This window comes from Caretta caretta, chromosome 2 (assembly GCF_965140235.1).
Source record: "Caretta caretta isolate rCarCar2 chromosome 2, rCarCar1.hap1, whole genome shotgun sequence".
NCBI classification, from domain to species: domain Eukaryota; kingdom Metazoa; phylum Chordata; order Testudines; family Cheloniidae; genus Caretta; species Caretta caretta.
Genome location: NC_134207.1, coordinates 102720545 through 102746952, shown reverse-complemented (window position 1 = coordinate 102746952; position 26408 = coordinate 102720545). Strand labels below are relative to the sequence as shown.

Here is a 26408-nt window from a genome sequence, read left to right as displayed (position 1 = left end):
GAGCACCCTCCGGCACACTGGAAAGTTGGCGCCTGTAGCTCCAGCCCTGGAGTCGGTGCCTATACAAGGAGCTGCATATTAACTTCTGAAGAGCCGCATGTGGCTCCAGAGCCACAGGTTGGCCACCCCTGCCTTATGTGAAACAGAGTGACCTAAGTCAATAATGAGCAGGAATTTTCCCATATATAGTTGTTAATTTTAGAATGTAGTTTTTAAAATTGTAAAACTAGGGCTTCATTACTCCCTTCTTAAACTAGTACCTAATTATTTATGTAACTAGTACAAATGTTACAAATTCTCAGTGTGAATCCCAAGTAAGCAGGCTTTGCACAGGGGTTATTTGAGGCCAGAGTGAGATAGAATATTCACCTCATCCGACAACATGGAGAACATGGTGCACAACTGTTCTACGACCAGTGCCATCCTCCACTGGGTGGAAGGTTGGCTGGTGTCTCTGTCTCCAGAACCCTTCTCTTTGTTACTGTAGATGAAGCCCATGCTGACCTGGGTGTAGATCCCCTCTGTACAGGAGCTCTGCAGTTTGCCCTGACCCTCCTCCCCTACAGTGGAACTTACTATTTCTTCAGCCTTTCATACTGGGGTGGGAGGAGGAGGATTTGGGCCATATTATATCTGTCTCCTCTACACTAAACCTGCTTGAATTTCTGAGATATTACCATCAGGAGAGCTGAGCCAGCATAAATGATGTTTAATCAGATTCTGCATTATGCACCATATAACTTCTGGGCTTACAGTATGACCATAGCTAGGGGAAAAAATGTTTTAACTTGCAAATTCAGCAAATATGGCATGGAAATTAGTGCAAGGGAATAAATACAGATGCCTGTGTGCACTGTCACTTTACCAGTAACTTTTTCCTAAACATATTCACAGTTTAAAGACTGATATTTAATGTTGGACAAAGAAGGGTTTCTTTATGTAATTAGAAAAGGAGTACTTGTGGCACCTTAGAGACTAACAAATTTATTTGAGCATTCCACAGCGTATTCTTTGTGTACTCATAGATTGATCTTATCTGCTACTGCAGATCTGAAAACATGTTTGTTTCAGTTCTAAAAACCATGTCTCCATTTATGAGCTTGTCTTTTCCACTTTGAGCTGTTTAATAACAAGTAAAATATCACAAAACATTTTTCAACAGCATGTCTGGGTTTTCCCTTCCCTCTACTGTAACATGATGGAAACAAATTTAATTGGTATTAATTGAAAAAGCTTTTGCAGAAGGAGATTGACAGAGTGTTTTAAAGACAGTATTATAGGTTATCTTCAGTACATCTCAGTGTAGGCCAGTGGAGAGGATTGGGAGTCAGAAGTCTTGAGATTTACTCTCAGTTCTGGCACTGACTCAGTATGTGACATTGGGCAAGTCATTTAAGTCAAAAAGTGGCCACTGCTTTTGAGTGCCTCCATTTTTGGGTGCCCATTTGAAAGTCTTGAATCATAATTTCAGAAGCAATCAGCACCACTCGCTCCAGTGGGAGCTCTTGGTGCTCAGAATGCCTGAAAAGCAAACTCAGGGTGTGTCAGGCTGGGTGCCCAAAAACTGAGAGATCTGGAATCAGCAGCCAGTCTGAAAAATTTGGGCTTTAGCTTCTGTGTGCCTCCCTGTTCCCTATCTGTGTAAATAAGGTTAATATTTACCCACCTTTTTGAGATATGTATCTAATCTATTGTGCCTACAGATTCTAAGGCAGGGTGGGCAAACTTTTTGGACTGAGGCCACATCTGGGAATAGAAATTGTAGGGTGGGCCATGAATGCTCACACAATTGGGGTTGGGATTCGGGGGGCGGGGAGGTGAGGGCTCTGGTTGGGGGTGCAGGCTCCGAGGTGGGGCCAGAATGAGGAGTTCTGGGTGTGGGAGGAGGCTCTGGGATGGGGTGGGGGAGTGGGGTGCGGCAGGAGAGGGCTCTGGGTGGGGATGAAGAGTTTGGGGTGCAGGAGGATGTTCTGGGCTTGTCGAGGGGTTTGGAGGGTGATCAGTGCTAGGGTAGGGGTTTGGGGCGTGTGGAGGCGAGGGCTCCATCTGGGGGTGCGGGCTCTGGGGTGGGGCTGGGGATGAGAGATTTGGGGGGGCAGGAGGGTGGGGCTAGGGAGAGGTTCAGGGGTGCACGCTTCAGGCGGCCGTTACCTCAGGTGGCTCCCAGAAGCTGGCAGCGTGCAGAGCCAGAGAAGGGGCATGCTGCCTGTCCACAGGCACTGCCCCTGCAGCTCCCATTGGCTGCAGTTCCTGGCCAATGGGAGCTGCAGGGGCAGAGCTTGGGGTGGGTGCGAGTGTAGCCCCCTGGCTGCCTCTATGTGTAGGAGCCAGAGGGGGGCCACGCTGCTTCTGAGAGACGCATAAAGCGGCCCTGATCCCCAGCTGGAGTGCCAGAGTGGGGCCATGCTGCTGCTTCTGGGAGCTGTGTAGAGCTGCCCCCGACCTTGCTCCCCGGCTGGAGTGCTGGACTGGGGCAAGCCCCAGACCCCGCTCCCCAGTGGGAGCTCGAGGGCCAGATTAAAACGGCTGGCAGGCTGGATCCAGCCCTCAGACTGTAGTTTGCCCACCCCTGTCCTAAGGCCAGAAGGACCACTGTGATCACTTTTACTCTAACCTCCTGCATAACACAGGCTAGAGAACTTTCATAAAATAAAACCTAAGGGTATGTCTGCGCTGTAGCAACAAGGTGTGATTCCCAATGCGGGTAGACAGACTTGTGCTAGCTCTGCTCCAGCTAGTGAGCTAAATCTAGCAGTGTGGATGTTGCCATGAGGGCAGTGGCTTGGGCTAACTGCCTGAGTCCAAGCCTGTCCGAATTCAGGTGGCTAGCTTGACTTGCTGTCACTGCCGCAAAGTCCACACTTAGTTTTGGAGTGCTAGCTCGAGGAGAGCTAGCGCAAAACTGTCTTGTACTGAGAATCACACGTCCTTGCTGCAGAGTTGACATACCTGTCGTGTCTACGGACCACTGTGTTTACCAGTTACTATGTTTCTTAAATAGTTTATAACAGTGAAATAAATTTATTCAAGGAGCATTGCATCTTAAGAGTTGCCTTACTGATTCAATAATCACTTATGTGAAGTAATTTGAGAATAAATGTAGAGCCCCCTGCAACTCCTGTCACTTTAACAGTAACTTTTTCTGACCATAATTATGGTCCTGTATCTTGACTTTTTTTCTGCAGGACTACTATAACTACTACTGTAGTACTACTGTAGAAACATTTTCTGCAGAAATAAAAACAGATGATTTAAATGACAAAATGTAGTCCTATGAGCCTGATTACTGAAGTTTATTAACTTAAAGTTACCAGTGTAAACTTAACTAACTTTAATGGAGTTATCCACAATTCACTCCACCAGGAAATCAGAATCCAGTTGTGTGCGTGTGATCTAAAAACCACTGTGAGCTAGTAGGGATTTCACAAGAGCTGCTGGTACAAAACCATTCTCTTCATATTAGAGAAGTGAAATACGAATGACACAAACTGCTTAATAAAATTCAAAGGACATTTACTTTTAACCTTGGAACTGATGTCTAGGGCTTGATTTTCCTCCCATTTACGTCAGCGAGGATTTTGCTATTGACTTCTAGGGGAACAAGATAGGACCTTTAGCTGTCCTTATTTAAATAGGCCTGATTCTGTAGCCTTGCTCAGTTAATTGGGATTATTCACACTACTACCCAATGTGAGCACGGGTTGCAAAATTGGGCTCAGTGTTGAGCAGGTCCTAAAATCTACAGATCACTCATGGTGATAATCTTTTATATGAGCAGATATCCTGATTTACCAGAAATGTCACAGATTAAAGGGACTGTCCCAGCTAGTTATAATGAAAGTTGTGATCTCTTGCTTTTGTCATAATTGACCTACTAGATGTCTGTCACCCTCTCCCACTTCTTCTCTCCCACTCTTCCTTCCTTTCCCTGTCTGCTAGCTCTTCTCACCATAACCCGTATCAACTTGTGACTGTACACCCATTTCCTGATTTAAAAACCAGCTGCCTGTGGGCTGAGCCCAAATGCCTCATCTTCCTCTTTGTGGTCGTCTTCCTGTGGCATTTAGAATGCAACATCACATTTTGGCTTATGGGGTATCTTGGATGGTGCCTCATAAGTCAGAACAATGTGGGGGCAACTTGTTGATGGGTAGTTTGTATAGCTGAGCTTGTTGTCACGGTTAAGAGAGAGGCTGGAACCACTGCAGGGGAAATGAGAGGGAAAGTTGCATCTCTAAGGAGGGTATTTCTCTTTGATGTGTACCCACTTCAGTGACAATGTACTACCCAAACCAACCTCCTCCCACCTTTCACAGGGGCATGAACCTTAAGCAGGCTATCCCCAGTTGCCAAAACTTTCTATATATCCCATCCTGTTGCAAGCCCAAGCTATTAAAATACTCCTTTATTACTAGTGTGAGACATGAAGATCTAGAGAATCTTGGGATCTCCCCAGACAATCTAACAACATTTAGGTTTCATGTCATCACAACAGTTTGATGTTTCTCTTGCCTCATATCTCACAGATACCTGTGTGGTGCACCCTCTTGCACTCTGTAAATTCTTATTTCTCCTGGGCCTTTCATATCCGTATCCACTCGTTTATTGAATTTATGGTCTGTTGGTTCAGGTTTAGGAACTTTCACTTACGTATATCACAATCTTGGTGAGTTAGCCCCAATCTAATCAGCCAAGTCAGAGGCATGTGCTCTAACACAGGCTGGCAGTAATGTAGCTAGGTGATCAAGAGAAATAAAAAAAAAAAGTTGATCCATTATCCAACCAATAGTAGCCATTAACTGACTGCATGCACAGAGTCATGGAACTCTTGAAGGTGCCAGCTGCTACCATCTTACTCCTTTGGCTCCAGATTATTGACTTTGTTGTTTCCTGCTGAGCTGCAGCAGCTGGCTCATCAGCGGTTCAGATGTGCCCCAGAATGTTCTTCATCAGGTGCTTCAAAGGAAGTTTCAAATAAAAACAGTTGATTAGCTACGTGCTTTGCAAAACGATCCCTAGATATCTCTGAAACACAGACTTACCTGTGCATTGCTAACTGATCTTCCCTGTTGTTGAAATTCACAGCAGAAGTGTAGCCAAGCCTTAGAATTGCAAAAGGAAAATACATGCACTATAAATACAGCTTCAGATATTATTACAAATTAACTTTCCAAAACAAAACCATAGAAAGCTAAAGTTTATAATAAATGGAAACAGTGTGTTTCCATTTATTATATAAGCGGAAGTTAAATGTCTGATTTGCATGGTGGATATTAACCAACTTTTGATGATAAACACTTGTAAGATCTGAATTTTGGGTGAAACTCACCCCTCTGTAGAGGACCAGCACAAGGCCTATCTTCCTGTAAGCTGAATTTTGAAAGTTTAAATGTTACAAATGCCTTTATGCTGGCCCTCTGCACAGGAATGCGTTTCACAATTAAGAGCAAGGCTCTTGTGCTGTCACTGAGAAGGTTAACGCTTTTTTATATTTGTGTGTTCTTTGACCACTGGTTGAAGACCAATAGTCTTTTGCAGTTTTTTGTTTTTGTTTTTCCACCTGTAATAGACATAGGAATTGTTGTGATTCACAGCTCTACGTTTTTCATTTCAGTTCAGAAACATGCACTGCTTTAGGTGCTTGAAGTAGAAGCTACTGCTAGACAATCTTTTAATCCATTAAGGTCTTCAGGAGATCATCTCTATAGCTATACACCTTAGGAGGTGTGCAGAAGGGAAATCCCATTCCTGAAGGCCCCAAGGAAAATGAAAACTTCCAATAGGTGTCTAGCCTGCTGAGCACATAAGTTCCAGAGCCCTGGTCTTCTAGAACGTGAAGCTCTGCTGGGATGATATCCTGCCCTACCCACTTCCCCCCCCAGCTGCCCCTTTATTTCTCTTCTGGCCCCCTTCACAGTTATCCTGAGAGATGGGTCTACAATTTCAGGCTACGCTGACATTTTTACGGAGCCGTTACTGTGCTGAAAGCACCACTAAAAGGGGAATCCCGGGGAACTGCTGGCTGGGAGATGCCTTGGCCAACCTATTGTAGCCATGCAGCCTGGGAGCCCAATGAGAGGGTGTGTGGAAGGACAGAGTACCCCAAAGTTAATGCACAGGCACATTTTCTCTGCAGATCCCTGCCCTCCCCTGGGATCCATGGTTTTTATGATTGGAAGTAGCCTTGCCCCCTGGCGAGTCTTACCATCTATCCTGGTGTTCGACTGGACACTTAGGCCAAATGTTTCCTTACAGTTACTCTACTTACACTAGGAATGAATTTAGCCTAATGGTGTTCTGTCAGAAAACCCTGATTCTTAATTAAGTACATAACTAATTAGCACTGTCTTCAATGTCATTTATTTAGTTTTATGAGAGCTGGTAGTTGAGAGGGAAGCAACTGTGGGATTCTTGGCTGGCATCTGAGAGAGTGGAGGAAGCATGTTTACATCTAGTTAAATAGATTTACCGTGATAAGGAAGGGCTTGGTGCTCCATGGTAGATGAGATGCAGATACAGAATGGATTTTTTTATATTAACTCTGCACCCCTAACACAGCAAATCTAATGTGTTTAGGAGGGTTGATGTTATTTGAGGAGCAATATGTCATAGGGAAATGCAACCTAGATGGAGCTACTATAATGTGGGTGCAAAACTGGTTGGAAAACCATTCCCAGAGAGTAATCATCAGTGGTTCACTGTCATACTGGAAGGGCATAATGAGTGGGGTCCCACAGGGATCAGTTCTGGGTCTGGTTCTGTTCGATATCTTCATTAATGATTTAGATAATGGCATAGAGAGTACACTTATAAATTTTGCGGACGATACCAAGCTGGGAGGGGTTGCAAGTGCTTTGGAGGATAGGATTACAATTCAAAATGATCTGGACAAACTGGAGAAATGGTCTGAAATAAATAGGATGAAATTCAAGAAGGATAGAAGCAAGTACTCCGTTTAGGAAGGAACAATCAGTTGCACACATACAAAATGGGAAATGACTGCCTAGGAAGGAGTACTGCGGAAAGAGATCCTAGGGGTCATAGTGGACCATAAGTTAAATATGAGTCAACAATGTAACACTGTTGCAAAAAAAAGCGAACATCATTCGGGACTCGGGGGCGATTTAAAGGGCCCAGGGCTCCAGCTGCCGCTACCGCAGCGGAGCCCTGGGCCCTTTAAATCACTGAGGAGCCCTGGTAGCTGCTGACTGCCACTGCTACCCCAGGGCTTGGGCAGCAGGGTTCAGGCGGGGATTTGAAGGCATGGGGCGGTAGCGGGGGCTGGAGCTCTGGGGACCTTTAAATCCCCGCCAGAGCCCCGCTGCCACTACCCCAGGGCTTTAAATTGCCGTCTGGGAAAGCCGGTCCCGGTACGGCGCACTGGCTCTTACTGGTACGCTGTACCAGGGCGTACCGGCTTACTTGCTCAGTTTTGCTGCTTAGATACCAGGTAGGATCCTGTTGCTTGGGGAAAAGCCGCAAACATAAGGTTTTGCAGTTCTCTTGATCAGAGGCTAATGCAGCTAATTTAAAACCTTTGAAATGGCTCACAGTTGATTTTTTTTTCACTTGAAAGGAAGAATCAGGTGCTGCCTAGGTGCAATGAGAGCAGGCTTAGTGACCTGACCTAGGTAATTTTGACTCATTACAAAATTACTAGTAAGACGGTACAATTGCAGCCTAAGAGTTTTTGGTCTATTAAATCAGTGGTTCTCAACCAGGAGTACATGTACCCCTGAGGATACGTGGAGGTCTTCCAGGGGGTACATCAACTCATTTAAATGTTTGGCTAGATTTACAACAGGCTACATGAAAAGCACTAGCAAAGTCAGTACAAACTAAAATTTCATAAAGACAATGGCTCGTTTATACTGCTCTATATACTATCCACTGAAATGTAAGTACAATATTTATATTCGAATTGATTTATTTTATAATTATACGGTAAAAATGACAAAGTAAGCAATTTTTCAGTAATAGTGTGTTGTGACACTTCCGTATTTTTATGTCTGATTTTGTAAGCAAGTAGTTTTTAAGTGAGATGAAGCTTGGGGTACGCAAGACAAATCAGACTTCTGAAAAGGGTACAGTAGTCTGGAAAGGCTGATAGCCACTGTATTAAATATTACAGCTTTGGTAATTGTAACCGAATCCTCTGCATGTATCAGCAATTCCACAACTGACATGTTTTTTATGCAATTTTTATTAAAATTTGGACCATGGATGAATTTTAAATAAATCTAACTAAATATAAATAAATGTAGTGTCAAATTCAACCTGTGGTTTGTTCTGCTGGAGGGCCCCATTGGCAGAAATCCACCAGGGGAAGAGGTTGTGGTAGAACAGAGCAACTACAAGTTCCCTTGTTCCACTGCTTGGGGGCAGCACTGGAAAGGAAATTTTTGTGTGCCTTTGTTCAGTGCGTCCCTGCAGTAGTTCCTGCTCCTGGAAGGAGTTAAAGCCACCCACTTTCTTTTGATGGGATCTCCGAGGCAGGATAACAGTCAAAACACCTCCTGTCCTCTTTCTCTCTCATAGTAAATTCTCTGATTGGGGGAACATTTAATCTCAGTCGTGCAAATATAATGCTTACCTCCCTGCATCAGGTTTTCTGATTCTGGCCCATCTACAGTATTTGGCATAAATATTAGCACCATAATGTGTTTGCAGTAATGCAAAGTTCTGCTTATGCACAAGGGTTACTAAGTTACAGTTGCTGTGGGAAATAGAATTTTGAACTCTGATGTCTCTGCATGTAAAATTGCAACTCAGACAATGCATTAACATAGGTTTTTCACATTTAATTAGTGTAATCAGTATACTGTGAGTTGTGCATAAGCAAAACCAGAGTCTTATGCAAAAAAAAGCAACAGCTCATGAGGGCTAATCAAACCCCAAGAACCTGAAAGACTTCTCCTGCAGCAGCTGGAGCAGCAGCAGCAGTACTGTGGACAGGAGACAAAATCCATCCTTTCCACATTTCCTGATCTACTTGAGAGATGCGCGCGCTCTCTCTCTCTCTCTCTGTGCCAAACTGCATGAGCTGCAGTCTTATTGGTATAGATGAGAATGGGCTGTTGCTGGCTGGTCATTTGCTGTGAGGGTATCCACAACTTTGGAATCCATTCCCTAGATACAGAGCTAATTCCCCACTCCCCGCCATCCCAACCCCGCCCTAAAAATACTTGGAGGAGAGAAGGGAATTTGTTGGAATGGAGGGTGGCATGAGTTTTTAGGTGGTTTAGTGTGTTGGTGGATTATATTTAATTGTACTTCTGCACTTCAGGTATATTTGGGGATTAATTTTGTTGAATTTTAAAATTATATCAGAGATGCCTAGAGTTTATGGGTAGATGCTCTTTATTTAGTGTGTGTACCTAAATCTATATAACAACACATAGCTGCTATTATAATACTGTGAATAATTTTTGTTTTTGTTTTTTAATTCTTGTGGAACTAAGTAACATTCTTAACAACTGAGAAGTAATATAGCTGTGACTTGATAATGAATGGTGCTTACTGGGACTTAATGACCAATATTTGTCATTGTCCTGTCAATCAATGTCATTTGTCATATCAGCGTGTAATATAATCTAGCAACTTTGCAAAATTCTCTTCACCAATGGCAATTGATCTTCCCCTTTAGTCATTTCACTATCGGCATCATAAAGGCGGGTATGTTGATTTTTATGCCTGGGATAGTAAATGGACCTGGCACTTTTGCCACGCTGTTGTTCTAAGGCATTGTCTAGTTGTTTCTCTTGCCTGGATGTGAGATGGTATTGTCGTGGTTCAGGTCTAACTGCACTTCTGAGACCTTCTGTGGTGTCTCTCTCTAAGAGTATCCCTTCCAGGTTTGAGACCTCGACCCTTTACTGGGATCCCTGGAGTGGAATCCTGTGATTCTCCCACTCTTAGACTGAGTGCTGGGCTACAATACTTCATGTACCAACTGTGATTGCTCAGCTGTTTTCCCCTTAGGGAGTTGGCACCTGTGGTGAATGCAGTGACTCAAAACAGCCTTTTCTAAATAAAGTGTTGTTTAATCTCAATAGTAGGAAGAAAGCATAAGGAGAGAAAAGGGTTCTTAACACAACACAGAGTCTACATGCATATCTATCTTAGCAAGAATCTCCCCATTGGTACTCTTATAGGTTTATCTTACCAGATGCCCCTACTTCTGGGGACTGGGGTTCATTCTCCTTTCTGTCAGTTTTTGTCTCTCCCCCTTGTGTTTCAGACTTGTCCATTTATCAGCCCCAAAGTTCTTTCTTCCAGTTTCCCACATGGAGGCCCCCTTGTATACTTGAGGATCACCCCCCACCCCTGGGGTTATCAGCCAGACAGGTGACCTTAGCGTGGTCTGAGGTAAACTTTGAAGGAGGTGATGCCTACATTGTCCCTTTAAATATGGTAAATGGGGCTATCTGAAACTCCTGCCCCCTTTCCTGTAGAAATTCCTGCTGGAATTAAGCCCTGGTAGTCATATAATGAACAGCAAAATAACAAACAGAGGGACATATAATATTCATAAAATGTTACAGGTAGCTCCCATGTCTTTCACAGGTAATGTCTTCATTCAGTTAAACTGGCAGAAGCTCCTGCGGGTACCTATCTGATTAGAGGAAAATCATGTCCAGTTATGAAGTTTAACATTGTGATTTGTGTAACCTGTTAAAAGGATGTAGTGACTCTTATAGATATTGGATTCTATTTACGTTATTTTTGTCTCTTTGCAGAAGAATATATTACATTCCGGCTAACACTTTATTCTGCAACTGTAGGCTGCCTGTACGTATATGCCTGCTTGATCCAGATTGCCTTGCATGTTCGGTTTTGCAGCTATGGCTGGTCTGTCATTTAACTGTCAAGGCACTTCAGTTAAATTATTTCCTTCTCCTGCAACAACTAAAAGGGGCACAGTTCTGTTGTTGGACAGCCTCCCAGGTGCACTAACTAGCCAGCATATACTGAATCCCATGCTATTTAGTAGAACTCGAGTAAAGATGCAGAAATTTTGTCACATCTTGCTAGTAATCCAAAGAAATATGAGCTGCTGTGCTCACTTAAGGACCAGATCCTCCCTGTTGTTCTGCAGGTGGTGCTTGGGGGGGATGTGGAGGGCAGAGGGGAATTGTTCCAGGCTCTGGAGCCTCTCTGTGGCCACTACTGGCCTGAGGCTACAGAATGCCCTTCTGCTCCCTATCTCTTAATCTGTGGGAGGTGTTTGGGATTGGAGCAGGAGAAGTTGCCAGTGGTTCCACCAGCGTCACCCCAGATACCCTCCCACCCTGACGACCCTTGTGCTGTTTCTCAAAGCGTCATTATGTTGATATGTGGGGGGAGTCTCTAAGGGTATGTATACATAGCAAAAGCTGCGAATGAGCTAGTCTGCCTGAGCTAACGTGAATCCACCTTGTGAAGGCAGCTGGCTTCAGCATGGGTAGTGCAAACCCAGTGAGGACTCTGGGAATGTAATCCATTTGCTAGCCCACCCTGAAGACTGAATTGTTCTCACTTCATTGCTATTGTTACCCAGGTTAGGCGGCTTCAAGCTAGCTTCGGTAGGCTAGCCTGTGAACAGTTTTTGTTGTGTAGACCTACCTTACGACTCCTAAGTACCCCGCTGTTCAGCTTCACAAACCCTGTCCAACTCCAGCACATACAATTCATTGGCCTCTCTGCATTTGTGGTGGCTGGGGAAGGACTTGTGCCCAACACATTCATCATGCTTTATTTGCCAACCAAGTTACAGTACAAAAGCCTCTAGTTAATAGTTAAAGAGCACTTTATTTTTCATGGCAAGAGATACCAATTTTTTAATTGGTACACCTTTAAAATATACCTACAGATTTGGGTCACAAATGTTGTTAACACAGCATCACTAGGACTAAAATAGGTCACAAATACCAACCTGTGGAGCAAATCAGCGTGAAGTACATGTGTGAATAGAGTTATAGAAGTGCCTGAGAGTGGGCTTGTAATCTTGGAATTAGCTGAGGCTTCTTTATTTTAGGTCACAGGGTCTCAGCCAATGATTAACTGATCAGGTGTAATAAAAATTACCTTTCGGTCAGCTACTGTAAGAGGGCAATGGGAAGAAACTAGTATAAATCCTATCAGTTTTGTCTCAACCATATTTTGTTTGTCAGTCTGAGAAGTAATAAATATCTGTATTATATAGGATATTTTCTTTAAGAGGTAGACATTAGGGTGTTCATGTTTTAGAAAATATACAGCAGCATATTTCTCTATCTCGCACGCACACGAGCACATGCACACACAGAGTGAGGCGCAATCATATGTAAGGAATGGACTAGATAACTTCATGGGCCTTTTTCCATCTCTAATTTTTAGGATTCTGTGATCATCTCCACTGAGGTAGGACCAAGTACACCTAGACCATCCCTGGTAGGTATTTGTCTAACTTGTTCATTAAAACCTCCAGTGACATGGATTCCACAACCTCCCTTGGCAATCTATTCCAGTACTTAACTTACTTAACTGTAAGGATAGTTTTCTTCATATCCAACCTAAATCTCCCTTGCTGCAGATTAGGCCAATTACTACTTGTCCTTCCTTCAGTGGACATGGGGAACATCATCCTCTTTATAACAGCCCTTAATGTATTTTGAAGACTGGTATCGGTTCTCCCCCCCCCCCCCCGTAGTCATCTTTTCCCAAGACAAAACATAACCCTGTGTTCCTCATAGGTCAGGTTTTTAAACCTCTGATCATTTTTGTTGCTCTCCTCTGGACTCTCTCCAATTTGTCCACACCTTTCTTAAAGTATGATGCCAAAAACTGGCCACAAGATTCCAACTGAAGACTCACCTGTGCAGAGTAGAGCAGAAGAATTCCCTCCCATATCTTGCATATTGAACTCCTCCTGCTACTACCCCACAGAATATTAACCTTTTTTTGCAACTCAGGCGCATTGTTGGTTCATATCCAGTTTGAGATCCACTACAATTCACGGATCCTTTTCTGAAGTATTGCCTAGCCAGTTATTCCCCATTTTGTATTTGTGTATTTGACTTTTTCCTTCCTAAATGTTGTACTGTGCACTCGTTAATTTTTTTTTTCAGACCATTTCTCCAATTTCTTAAGGTCATCTTGAACTCTAATCCTGTTCTCCTCAGTGCTTGCAACCCCTCCTAGTTGGTGTCATCCACATGTTTCATAAGGATACCTTATCCAAGTCATTAATGTAAATAGTGAATTGTACCAGACCCAGAACTGAACCCTGTAGGACCCCGTTAGTTACACCTTCCCAGTGTGACAGCAAACCTTTGATAACTATTTCTTTGCATATGATTTTTCAACCAATAGTACATCTACTTGACATTAATTTCATTTAGACCACATTTCCCTGGTTTGCTTAAGAAAATGTTGTGTGGGACTGTGTTAAAAGCTTTACTAAAATCAAGATATATCATGTCTACTGTTGTCCCCATCCATTAGGTGAGTAACCGTGTCAAAGGAGGAAATTAGGTTGGTTTGGCATGATATTTTTCTTGACAAATTCATGTTAGCTGTTACTCATCAGCTTATCCTCTAGTTGTTTATGATAGTTTCATAATTTATTCTAGTATCTTTCCAGGTATTAAAGTTCGGCTAACTGGTTCTCAGTTCCCTGGTACCTCTGTTCCCCTTTTAAAAGAGAGGTACTGTTTTTTCCCTTCTCCAGTCATCTGGGACCTCACCCATACTTTGTGAGTTCTCAAAGGTAATGGCTAATCATTCAGAGATCGCTTCAGCCAGCTCTTTAAATACCCTAGGATGGATTTCGTCAGGCTTCCGCTGACATCTAACTTACTTCTTACATAAGTTGCATCTAACTTATCTAAACAGTCTTTAACCTGTTCTTTCCCTATTCTGCTTTGTGTTCCTTCCTCCTTCTTGTTTATGTTAATTATATTAAGCATCTGGTCACAATTAATACTTTTAGTGAAGACTGAAGCAAAATAGGCATTAAACACCTCAGCTTTCTTGGTGTCATCCATCATTGCTCTCCTTCACGGCAAAGTAGTAAATGACTGTTTCTGTTCACTCCTGGTATTGCTGCTGCTTCTGCCTGTAAGTGTGCCTGGATGTTCCATTGCCATCAATCCTGTGAATTCTGTATATTACTAAAACAGAGGCCAAATACTGTACATTTTTACAGTAAATCAAAATTTCTGTATTTCCGAGGTCTGTCTTTTGTTTTGACTCTAAATATCTGGGCAGTATTTCCAGGGCCGGATTAAGGCAGGGACTTTAGGGGCTGCAGCCCAGAGCCCCAGCTCAAGGGGGGCCCCACAAAAAGTAAACACAGGCAGCGATCTCCGGGCCACTACAAGGGGCACTCAGGTTGCCTGCCTGCATACTGTGGCCCCCCACCGCTCCCAGAAGCGGCTGGCTACTGGCACGTCTCTGTGGCCCCTGGTGGTGGTGGTGGGGGCGGGAGGCAGTGGAGGTGGCTCCGCGTGCTGTCCCTGCCCCCAGCACCATCCCCGCAGCTCCCATTGGCCAGGAACCGGTCAATGGGAGCTACGGGGGCAGCACTTGCGGGCGCGGGCAGCGCATGGAGACCCGCTGTCCACTCTCCCCAGGGGCCGCAGAGACGTGCTAGCAGCCAGTCGCTTCCAGGAGAGGAATGGGGCTATGGCAGGCAGCCTAACGCCTGCTGCACCGCTGGCTGGGAGCTGCCTGTAGTAAGCGCCTCCTGGCGGAGACTGCGCCTCGCACTCTCTCCTGCACCCCTCAACACCCTGCCCCAGATCAGAATCCCCCTCCTGCACCTCAATCCCCTGCCCCAGCCCCTTCCTGCACCAAACTCCCTCCAAGGAGTATACAGGGGCCCCACAAAATCTAATAGCCCCAGGCCCACAGGAGAGTTAATCAGGCGCTGAGTTTTTCATATCCGCCGGAACCACAGTATATTATAAGAGTGCTTCCTTGCTTCCTCAAATTTGCCCTTGAGACATTCAGAAGGGGTGAGAGCAGTTTTTGTATAATGAAGCATACATGTGTTGCTATTTGGAAGATATGAAAGAAAAATGCTTTCTTGTCATGGTCTTGTTTTGTAATGTAGATGAAACCTATTAATGTAGTAGAAAAACCTTCCCTATTTCCAGATGAGTAATAGTGTCTATTTGCAGATGAATCAGCTGTCACCTGGGAGTGGGAGGCACTCCCAGGTATGATATTTGAGTGAATCATTTCCCGGACACACAATCCTTGCCTTAACTCAAGTTCATAGTAATATATAAAAGAGAGAATGAATGGTTTTGCTTTATTTTTTCTACTTTACAGATATAAAAAACTTGTTCATTGTTGCTAAAGAACTAAATTTTATGTAGTATGTTGCTAGTTTGGAACACGTTTTCATGATTTTTTTTTTTTTACTTGAATTTAGGTAAATATTAACATGTTTTCATTTGTAAACATTGTCATTCATATTATACTCTGAGTCCATATTGTATTATTTAATGTACATACCAGAAGAGGGCAGCCTTCTCCACAGGAGGCCTGCTTTACGTATTTCACACTGAAAACCAAGTAATGGTTTGGAGACAGAAACTTTTGAATTCAAATCCCAGCTCTGACACTGATGGACTGTGTGGCCTGGGCAAATCCCTCCATCTGTGTCTCTTTCTCCGTCTATGAACAGTGAAGAGTATTATTTTCTTATCCGTCTAAAGGGGTCTATCTGAGGATTAATTGATGTTTGCACAGTGCAGTCCGTCAAAGGGTCAACTAAACATTGATGGTGCAGTTGCCTAAAAATAAATCATTAGAAAATCTTTCTCCGGGGACCTGCCCAGAGTGAGCATTTATACAGCACTTGTAATTTCATCGTTCGTAATTTTTACCTCTGAGACTTCCCTATTCCCTTCTGAGAGATGTGGGAGTTTTACTGTTTGTACAAAAGTACTAACATATTCCTTTTAATATTGCCACTTTTGTTAGCCTTTCTGTTGTGTGTTGCAATGATTGTCCGGAGATTTAGCTTAATCTGTTTACATTCATACAGATGTCTGTAATCCTATGCGCTGTTGCGTTTGGTAACTGTAGTTCATTGCTCTGCCCTATGCTTTAACAGCCATGTTATCATTTTATCAGTCTTGTTTCTCCACTGAGTTCAAAAAACAAAACCAGAAAAATAAAACAGACTTTGCTTTTGTATGAGTCATAGATGTTATGACCTTTACACAGTCTCTGACAGTTTTGTTCCCTATGTATTAACCATGCTGCCCATGCTAAAGCCAGGTCTTCTGTGTAGGTAGGTAGTAAGGTTATTGTGAAAGTCCGTTTCCATCATCTGGAGTCTAGAGTTCTGAATTTCACTTCTGGGAGCACCACAAAATGTCCTTTTCTCAGCCTCTGCTCCTGCCATTAAACCCATATGTTCAGTCCTGCTTTCGTGTGAGGAGTCCTGTTGAAACCAATGGGGTTCATTGCAGATACAGACATTTATCTGGATATATCTGGTTACAGGACTGGACCTGACTGAGTGCTTGATACAGACTTTCAGAGCAGGCTATACTGCACATCTGGAGGAGAACTGGGTATCTAACATCTCAATAAATATTATAAAACGACAGTATAATTGCTCAGTTAAGCACGGTGATCTTGCTGATACAGAGGCACCATATGGGGGAATGATTACCTCAGTAAGGGCTTACTCTTCACCTGACACTGGCTTCTGAAGCCATCTGTATAAAAGAACCTTAGGAAACCAAAAAGGGAAGTAGGGTTGGCCCTCTCTATCCATCTTGCTTGTTTGCTTTTAATTGGCTCATTTTTCTTATAGTGAAGTGTTTGGTGGGGAGGGTTCTTTTGCATTGTTTGTGTCTTTATATTAGGAGGAGATGTATTATATTATTGATCCCCAAGTATCAAAATTAATCCAGACAGTTCCCAGAATAATGCATGACAGCTGGAAAAGTTCAGTAACACATCTGCTCTTTAAATGTGCATTTTTAATATATTTTATGGCATACTGAGGTTTTTCTCTTTGTAGGGTGGGTTTGTTGGTTGGGATTTTATTTTTGTGTTAATTTAGGTCTACAAGATTAAAGTGATTATTTCTGTTTACAAGGCCCATTGTAATCTCTTCACCCAATATTCATCTGATCTGCTGTTTGTGTAGTAGTGTGTATATGTTTCAGTGCGAGTGCTCCTGGGCTCTACAATACTTTTCTTGCTATGCTGTTTGTGTAGGGTAAGGAGAGCAGGAATTGGCTCTCCTTACCCTACATGTAAGGGCCTGACCAAATCCAGGCCGTGTGCTTGTCCATATTACATTTTGTTATGGCATTTTTGTTTGCCTTTGGTGCCTGAATCCTTAGACTTCTAATGAATTCACTGGATTAAGTCCAAAGACTGTACGCTCTCTGAGTCAGGGAGTCTATTTGTATTGTTTAAAAAGTGCTTGTAAATAGGTAGGGTTTACAAACAAAGAATAGTTATGTTAAGGAACCCCAACATTAAAAGAATATTAATGACGAAAAGTCAAGCACTTAAAAGATAGGAAATGACAGAAATACGGTTGCTAGTGCGACATCAGTTCAGCCCCCTCGTGTATGCTCTATGATAATTTTTAACTACATGGTCCCATACTATTTTTTCCACATGTCCCGTGCTTCATTCAGTGACTAACTTGTCAAGTCAATATTTCTGTCACGTTCAGTGCATGACCCCAGACACATTTAATACACGCTATCCAAATTCTGCTCTGAATACATAATTACTGATTCCTTCATGGGTGTTTCTAATGGTCCTTTGGGCATATTATGTGAGTGCTTCATAAGCATTAATTAAGTTATCTTCACTACACCCCTCCGAGATACAGAGTGGCAGTATGCAGGTGGAGAACTGAGGCATGGTGATTAGAGCAAAAATTGTCTTGAGCCCTCTAGACTGTGATTTTTTCAGCATACTTTTGGCATTTTATATGTTTGAAGTACAGCTCCAGTTGATTTCAGTTGCATTTGTGAGTGCTCAGCACTTCTGCAAATTTAGCCCCAAGTATCTCATATTGGGCATCCAAAAAATGAGGAACATAGTAGAAAAATGTGAAAAGTTTTGTTTAAATTCCTTGCCCAACATTACACAGGAAATCTGTAGCACAGGCAGGGATAGAATCCAGTTCTCCAGGACAGGAGACCATCTTTCTCTTCTTATAATTCCCTACTTCTTTCATTGCACACCTTCTAACTTTTGCAACAAATGGAGCAGAGGTCCCACAGACTAAAGCCTCATTCCTTACACAGTCCTGATCCATTTGAGCTCTGTCCATCCAGCGCACTGAACTCTCCAGAGGTCCTAGGGAGGGGGAAAAATGTATATGATCATAATGCATATGCACCAGGAGATAGCATTATGGTTGCACAGATAAACTTAATTCTTGCATTTGCTAACTTCAAGTGCTTGACTTTGCAACCTTAATCATGTTCTTCTAATTAATTGTGTGTGTGTGTGTGTGTGTGTGCGCTCGCGCGCGCGCAATTTCCTAATTAAAAAAACAAAATCAAACAACCCCAAATGAAGAAAACAGAAATTCCATCATGGGGAACCATATTAATCCACAGATAGGGACATCAGCAGGACCTAGACCTTTAGATGTACAGCATGGATCGCTATCGCTTGAGGTAATGTAGGAGTAGTATTAGTAATAGGTTGTTATCCTGAACGTGAAAGAGGCTGGAAAAGGGGATGGGACATTTTGTCAGTGTGTTGCAGAGAGATTTGCTGACAGCAGAGGCATGGTGAGATTGAGGAATCCTGGGTTCAATTCTAGGTTATGTAAGGGAGTGTGCTATAGTGGTTACAGGCCCAGTTACCTGTCTCTGTACTCTTCTGCTCATAACCATTCCACCCTGGCTCCTGTTCCTGTTCCTGTCCCCTTCTTCTCTTATCCACCCCTGCAGCTCTTCCCTCCCACCTACCTCCTTTCCTATCCAACTCTTCATTCTGGCTCCTCCCTCCCTCCCCTTCTGCTTCTATTCCAACTCCCTCATCTTTCCCCCTATCCATTCCTCTCTGGATTCCAGTGTGACTGCTGCCTCCTCCTGCAGTGGGGCCATTGACCACAAAAGACCGAATTTCCCTGCTCTCAGTTCCTGTGATGCCACAATGGCTCATAGCAGCTGGGAGCAGAAATTTACCAGGAAAGTCCTCTTCAGCCCCTGCATCCTTGGGCTAGAGCATGCTCAGCCCTGATTGAGTCTTCAGAGAATTTAGCTGCCAAACTCTGACTTAAAGTCCCTACTGAGTGTGTGCAAACTGTTTTTTTTTTCATAGGATTAAAACTTAGACAAATTGGGGCATGGTTTTTCACAGGCGCAAGGCAAAGGGCACATCCCTCACACCAGGGTGGGGACTCTGCCAAATTTCAAGACCCCACCTCCAAGTATGGAGGCAGTAGAGCTTCTCAGTGAAATGGTGGTAAGAATTTGTGAACATGGGCGAAGTGATGTATTTTTTCTTTAATCTTGTTCTCGGAAACAGCTGAACTGCTCTAGCTGAAGCTTTTTTATATTTTTTTTAAATCACTTGGCATGGAAAACTTCAGCTAATATGGCTAAAGTTTACAAAGTTCTAACCACTTTGAACAGCGTCTTATAACGGGGCGTGTCAAGCAATTTCTACTACATATGCAGCAACCCCTTGCTCCCTTGTGCCACAGAGCTGCTATATTGTCCCTCACCTTTCCCATGAAGATGGGCAATAATGTGCAGAACCCTGGCTTTTCCCAAACCAAATGCATCAGCTAGTACAGCCACATGGGAGAAGAATGCTTCAGGAGTATAGGTCTGCCCCTGTGGTGGTAGTGGTATGCAGAACAGCTCTCTCCCACTTTCTCAGAGCTCATGGCAAAACCACAGCTGAGCCCATAGAGTGTAAGCTTTATAGACCCTGTCTATACTCGGCACTATGTAAACTAAATAATTTTCCAAGGCTCTGTGAAGCCATGGCTTATACGTAACTCGTTAATTTTAAATCTTAAGAATATATTTTTTTTTCCTTTCCAAAAGTCTGATCAGAAGCTCATTGTTGTTAATAGAATGACTCCCACTCATCTGAGGAGCCTTGGATGATGTCCCTAAAACTTTTAGTACCAAACTGCAGTTAAAGTACATTCTGGGTGTTTTCCCATATTCTAATAACTTGTTGTATTTAAACATTAGTGACAACGAACTGTGTTGCTCATATGTTTTGGTCCAGAGTCCTGACATTTGCCTAAAAAATGTTATGGACTGCTCCTGCTGTGGGGGAAAGTCTGAGAGACCTGGCACCTTTTCTGATCACATGACTATTGGTGACACTAACGTACTGTTACCTAAGGACTGTGGTCCTGCAACTGTGCGGGAGACAGCCTCTGAGACCAGGCTGCCATGAGTTTGAAATCAAAATCTGGCTCTTATAGTTTAAACCTCCCTTTGCTCAGATTTCCTGACTACTGTGGTAGAATATCAACTGAAGTTGTTTTAGAACACAATGTTGAGGATTTGCTAGACAAAATATCTTTTTAAAATTGCTTTTTGTGTAATCTCCAGTGGAATGTGGTGGTGGGATTTAAAATGTGAAAGGTGGACTGGTCTCTTAGAAATTGATAAGACACTGCTGTTAAAATAAAAGATTCAGCAACCTGCTGTCAGTGTAAGTTAGTATATGTAGCTGTTGCTGTTGCCTAATCTTATGATTAAAGCTTTTGGGACCAGGGTTACTATCATACTTTGAATCCTTTTGTGTGTGCATAGGTAGTAATGCCGGAGGAAAGTGGCTGAATTTGTGTTTGTTTACCCACTGTGTGGAGTCCTTTTGAAGCAGAGAGAGACCTTTTAGGCTGCAAAAGAATCAAAAATATGTTTTCCAAGACCAATTGTTTGCAGTTCTCTTTTCTCTTCCTTCCGTACCCCTTTGAATTACAGAACAAAAAAGCATGCCCTTTTATTTTACAGTTGTATTATTCCCTTGGAATATACTCAGAACTACATTTGAGTATCTAAGGTTCATATTATCTGATGCAACTCCATTGACTTGGAGAGAGAAGAGAAGCAGAGCTACTGGCCTTCAATGGAATTTAAAAAAATTGTGTGTGTATTATTTGTTTTGGGTCCTCTGGCTATATGTGTCTCCTTTAGAAAGAATTGATCACACTAATAATGTTAAAAATCACTTTTTGACCAATCCTATTTTGGTCATATAAAAAGCAGGGAAATCAATAGCTGGTAGTTATTGAACCTGCTGAATTTATAAATAAATGGCAGGAGTTTCAAAAGTGACTTGTGATTATGGGTGCTTCTATTTTGGGGTGCCCCAAGTTGTGACATTAGAAAATGATCTGATTTTCACAAATACTGTGCACCCAATGTCTGAAAATCAGGCCCTTTCTTAGGGTGTCTTGAGTGCCTAAACACTGAGATGTCACCCAAAATCACTAGTCACTTTTGAAAATCTTAAACCTTCGCTTTTGATTGTAGAGTGTGCAGTTTTCAGTATTTTCCTCACTTGCCTATTTAAGGAAAAACAGTTCAACTCATTTATCTAAAACTGTATCCATATTGATATGAAATATGTGAGCCAAATTCTCAGTTGGTGTAAATCAGTATATAAATACTAGGGGGATAACCTCTTTATTATAGCCAATGGAGATATTTCAGGCACTGTTCATTGTTGGAAAATGTGGAACAGAATATCATTCTTACCAATTGACATATTCCAACATGGGATATGAAAGGAAAGTAACTGTGCATTATTGTCAGCTTTTATTAATTAAAGGTAAAATGTTTGCAAAATCCTATATTTACATATTTATTTACAGTATGATTTGGATGAATTTTGATAGCGTAGAGCTCATTCCTTACTTAGGCAAAACTTTTCAGTGAAATCATGTGGATTTTTGCCTAAGTGAGGGAATCCATAGTTGAGCATTTTTCCTATGACATTACTGTAACTTGTTAGAACACTGTGGGAGGGGTTGGATCAAATAGAAATATCAAGTTAAAATAAAACATGCAGCAGATGTTTGTATTTGCTACATGCCTAAAGTTCTTCATGGCTCTCTCTGGCATAGATATTTATTGTCTCAGGGCTTGTATAGGTTAGGAGTCAAACTTTTGTGGGTAATTACATTTTATATAATATACATTTTATATATATAGTCTTATCGGTGCGAAAAAACCTTTCTTGCCACATATTTATATTTTGGGGATCTCTGAAAGAATTTTCAAGGTGTTTTGTTCCATGACTGTGAAAATTGATTGAACCAGTAAAAGCAAAGTGATGATCCATGGCATCCTGTTAGCTCACCTATTTATGTTTCAGTGTCACAGCACGTGAGGTATTTTAGTCTACATTGTCCTCACACTGTGTGTGCTGCAGTTCTTAGGCACAAAAGAGAAATGGGAGCAGCTGTAAGTAGCTGTAATTTCTTAGCTATTATTGATTTGTGTTTTTGTTCTTTTTGTTCAACTTTTTGTTCTTGGGATTTTATATTGCAATTTCCTATGTCTTTTTACAAAGCCAGATCCCATTAGTCATTTTTGGACAATTTAGGCCTGAATTTTTAATGTACGGCAAACGTTAGCTCAAATAACAATTCACTTTGCTATTTTCCCCTCTTTTAATAATCCTAATGTTGAAGCTTTATCTGTTTAATTATTGCACACACACACACACTTTTAGCCTGTTCTTTTTGGATAAGGCTATTGAGAAGTTTGTGGCGTGACAATCTGGATAAATTAGGGTCCTCAGATTTCCTTGACTGCTCTCAATCCTACTTGATATTATATTTTGATTGCACTGGTCTCAGTGGTTGATGATCTCCTAGTGAAGAATAAGTGTCAGAGTCTGAATGGACATATTAGATTTAATCAGCAGCCTGCAATATACCATTGATTTGACTCTGATCCTGGCTGGAGGAAAGAGAATTGCTCTTGGTATTTGTTATTACTGTTCACAGAGATCCCAGATAGTAGTATTAAAGGCAATTGCTCATCCACTGGACGAATGCTCAGGAGCAGTTTCACAGAGTCCTTTGCTGTCATCTCTCCTGTTAAGTGTGTATGTAAGGCCACTAGAAAACATACTGAGACAATTTGGGCTGCAGTGTTATCATTCTGCTGATGACCCATGGCCTACACTTTCTTTTCATCAAATGTAGAGGGCAGAGTATTGTTATTTGGCTAAAATAAGGGCTTGCATGAGAACAGCTGACGAAGACTCAATCCAGATAAGGTGGAGAGTATGGTTGGTTGGTGGAAGCATTCAGCTGGCAGAAATGATGCCTGTCTATCCACTTGGTACAGGAGATTATCCCACTCTTTGTAAAAGAGGTTCACTTCCCCAGATACACTTGGAGACTTTTGTGACTAGAAATGCCTGTTTCCTCTTGCTTTTTCCCAAAATATTATGGCCATTTCTCTCTGATGTGGCCCTTGATGCACTCAATCACGTGACCTCCAAATTAGATTGCTGCAAAGTGAAGACCACTCAGTCGCTATAGCTGATGCAGAACAGGGTGCTTGTTCAGTGATGTTAGTCTCAGGTCACCTATTACACTGGCACGCCAGATGTTCCACTGGCTCCCCATTCACTTTCAGATCAATATCAGCACCAGAAATTGTATCTTTAATTCCCTGTATGGTATGTGCCACTTCAGTTAAAAACAGGTGATGTGGTGCTTTTGCTCTTTTGTCCCTGTATCTGAGCATCTGTGATGGCATGTAGTGGACATGTAATTAGACGCTGCAGTGAATAGCACACTGCATCCATGCTATGATGTGTAGCTGTGCATGTCAGGCAAAGGCTTCAGCTGCTCCCCGCTGCCAGAGCCTTTAACTGTGGTGAGGAAAAGATTGGGGGGGGAGGGGGGAAAGGCGGGGAAAGGCTACTTAAACCCATGCTGGCAGGGGGGCGGGGGCGGCGCTACCCAGGTACATACTCTGTACTACCCCAAAAGAAGCGTGCAGTTTAGTTGTAGTCTTAGTTGATGGGGGTCTCCACTCTGATCCTCAGAAAATCATGTAAAGTCTATTTATTGCTCAGTGCTATGCATGAGGGTATGATGGTGGTGGTTTGCATCTCTGCCTGTACTTGTTTGGGGCTTGAATTTCTTATGATTCAGTTGCTATTAATCAACTTCCTTTTTACGTTCTGACAATTTATGTATACAAATGAATAGATGTATGATGGGTGGTTTTCTTAAAACTCAAAAAGGTTATTTAAAACAAAGCACATCTTGTGTCTTGTTGAAGTCTTATCTTGTTTCAGAAAGTCACTCTTCTGTGACTAAGATACTTCCTGATTTCTTAAAACTAACATAAAAAGGGATTCCTCACAAAGAAAATATCCAGTCATTTAGGCAGGGTGAGTCTGTGTAGGTGTCTCTTTTTCAATTCAGACCTGTTCCTGTGAGAATTGTAATATTTAGTATATTGGTACAGAGTGGCATAGGGCAAATACCTAGCACAATGTAAAAGAAATAAAAGAACTCGAATACAATCAGGAAATTTCTGCAAAACAGAAGAGAAAAGTCTATTTGATATAAAGACATACTTCTCTCTCTATATATATATATCTATATCTCCACAAAAGGTTGGCATATTGGAGAAGTCAATATGCAACAGGATAATAGGGAATAGAAAGTTTGGAGGCATACTGTAGCAATGGTGGAAATTATGTCTAGAACTAACGATGAGGGGAAGCAATTTGCCTAGGAGATGGACTTCAGCAGTTTTATTGTGGCTTCTTGGTATCTTTTAGAACAAATATAATTTAAAATATATTAACTCTATCTTCCAAGGTTTGGGGAGATGTCCCTTTTCAGCATGTATCACTGCTGGCCTTTGTGGTACTATAGAGTCCGTAGTTACGGGGTCCCTTTTTGTTTAGAGTCTTTTCTTTGAATTTGGGCGGTTGGTGAAATTAGCAACTGTAGCACCACAGTGTAAAACGTGGGATTTCAATGCAGTGGGGAACTGCAATTGTTAACGCTGAGGAACTTTTGTTTTGTTAAATGGTATGCTTGATGAGGTTTTTTTTCACGCACCTCATACAATGCGTTATTGATAGTGGCATTCACTGCATATACAGTGGATGTCCGTTTTGATCTGATGGACCTGATCTGAGATTTCACTGGGGGATCCTGGAACTTGGCCACATAGTGATACCATAGCTAATTAGGCTCAAGTGTGGGGCATACAGACTTTTAGAAGTGAAAATCAGACTTCCTAGTGAATGAAGAGAGAAGGAGATTGATTATACCAGTAACCTATTTGGGAATGATGGTGTGGGGGAGAATTCCAGCGAATGTGGTTTACCCACTGTTTAAAACAAATTCCATTATTTCACTTTTCCTGCAAATTATTGAGAGAGACTGAAACTCATCATGACATTGGAGGCTTTAATGATTGGCAGGAAATATCCAAATACTGAACTAAATCTGAAAGCATTAGAAATATCTTAAAAACGCAAAGCAATGGTAAGAATCTGAGACTAGAATTCTGTAAAATGGCATAAGATATCACTGAGAGAGAAATAATGTACTGGTGTGAAGTCATTAAACGTTACCTTGTGTGTGTGTGTGTGGGGGGGGGGAGATGGAACTTGGTCTTATGTAATATCTGTAAGAGCCTATATTCAAAGAAATGGGGGATTTTTTTGAGTTAATGATGACAGAATTTGAAAATGTAACATCTGAGTGAATTCATTGGATAAAGAACCAGGGGAGATCTGACCACTATTTCAGGAAGGCCATCTAGAAAAAAAGATTCCTCTTGTTGCAAGTAAGACCACAATAACAATTGTGACCAAGTTTAAAACTGTTCTGTGGTCCTGGACTGTACACCTAACATTCATCACAAAACAGATGTGGGTCATCTTGAGGTTCATGGACATCTCTTTGACTGAAGCATCAGGGAACATTTTCTGGTATTCTGTGAACAGGGCTAGTATTAACAGAGACGTTTCTTCAGAAGGAACGTAATTTGGGTGTTATGGACTAGTGAGGAAAGATGGTGATAGTACTGGCAAAGAAAATAAAACTAGCATGTACAGTCTCATAAAAGTGCCAAAGTCTAGAGCTATTTATGTCCCATATAATTTCTGTAAAATGAACGTTTGTCACTGGAACCTGTTCCTCAGAAATTGCTCAGGCAATTCTCAGAAGCTTTGTGATGTATGCCTCTTCACCAACATTGTTATTTAGTGTAGAAATAGAATCTTTGGAGTCATGGCTATGTACTTTCTGGAACTCATTAGTAATACATGATTGAATCTGTGAAGGCAGTTGATTATCAGCTGAAAAATGTTCAAGCTGTACTGTTAGAGATGTGGAAAATATTGAAACCAACATACTTGGAATTGCGTACAGGCATTACCATAATGCTAAATTATGTGCAGCCCTATAATTTGAT

General features: G+C 42.1%; 1 protein-coding gene across 4 annotated transcripts in view; it reads left to right on the top strand.

The window, feature by feature from the left end:
- The window catches only part of MBP (myelin basic protein), a 174027-nt gene that overhangs the window by 46665 nt on the left and 100954 nt on the right, over positions 1 to 26408 (top strand). Inside the window, exon 3 of one of the 4 annotated variants that reach the window (XM_075125341.1) lies at positions 12358 to 12411. The exons of the other annotated variants lie outside the window; for them this stretch is intronic. Coding sequence (XP_074981442.1) covers positions 12358 to 12411 — 54 coding nt within the window. The remainder of the gene's footprint in view (positions 1 to 12357; positions 12412 to 26408) is intronic. 4 annotated transcript variants of the gene reach the window in all.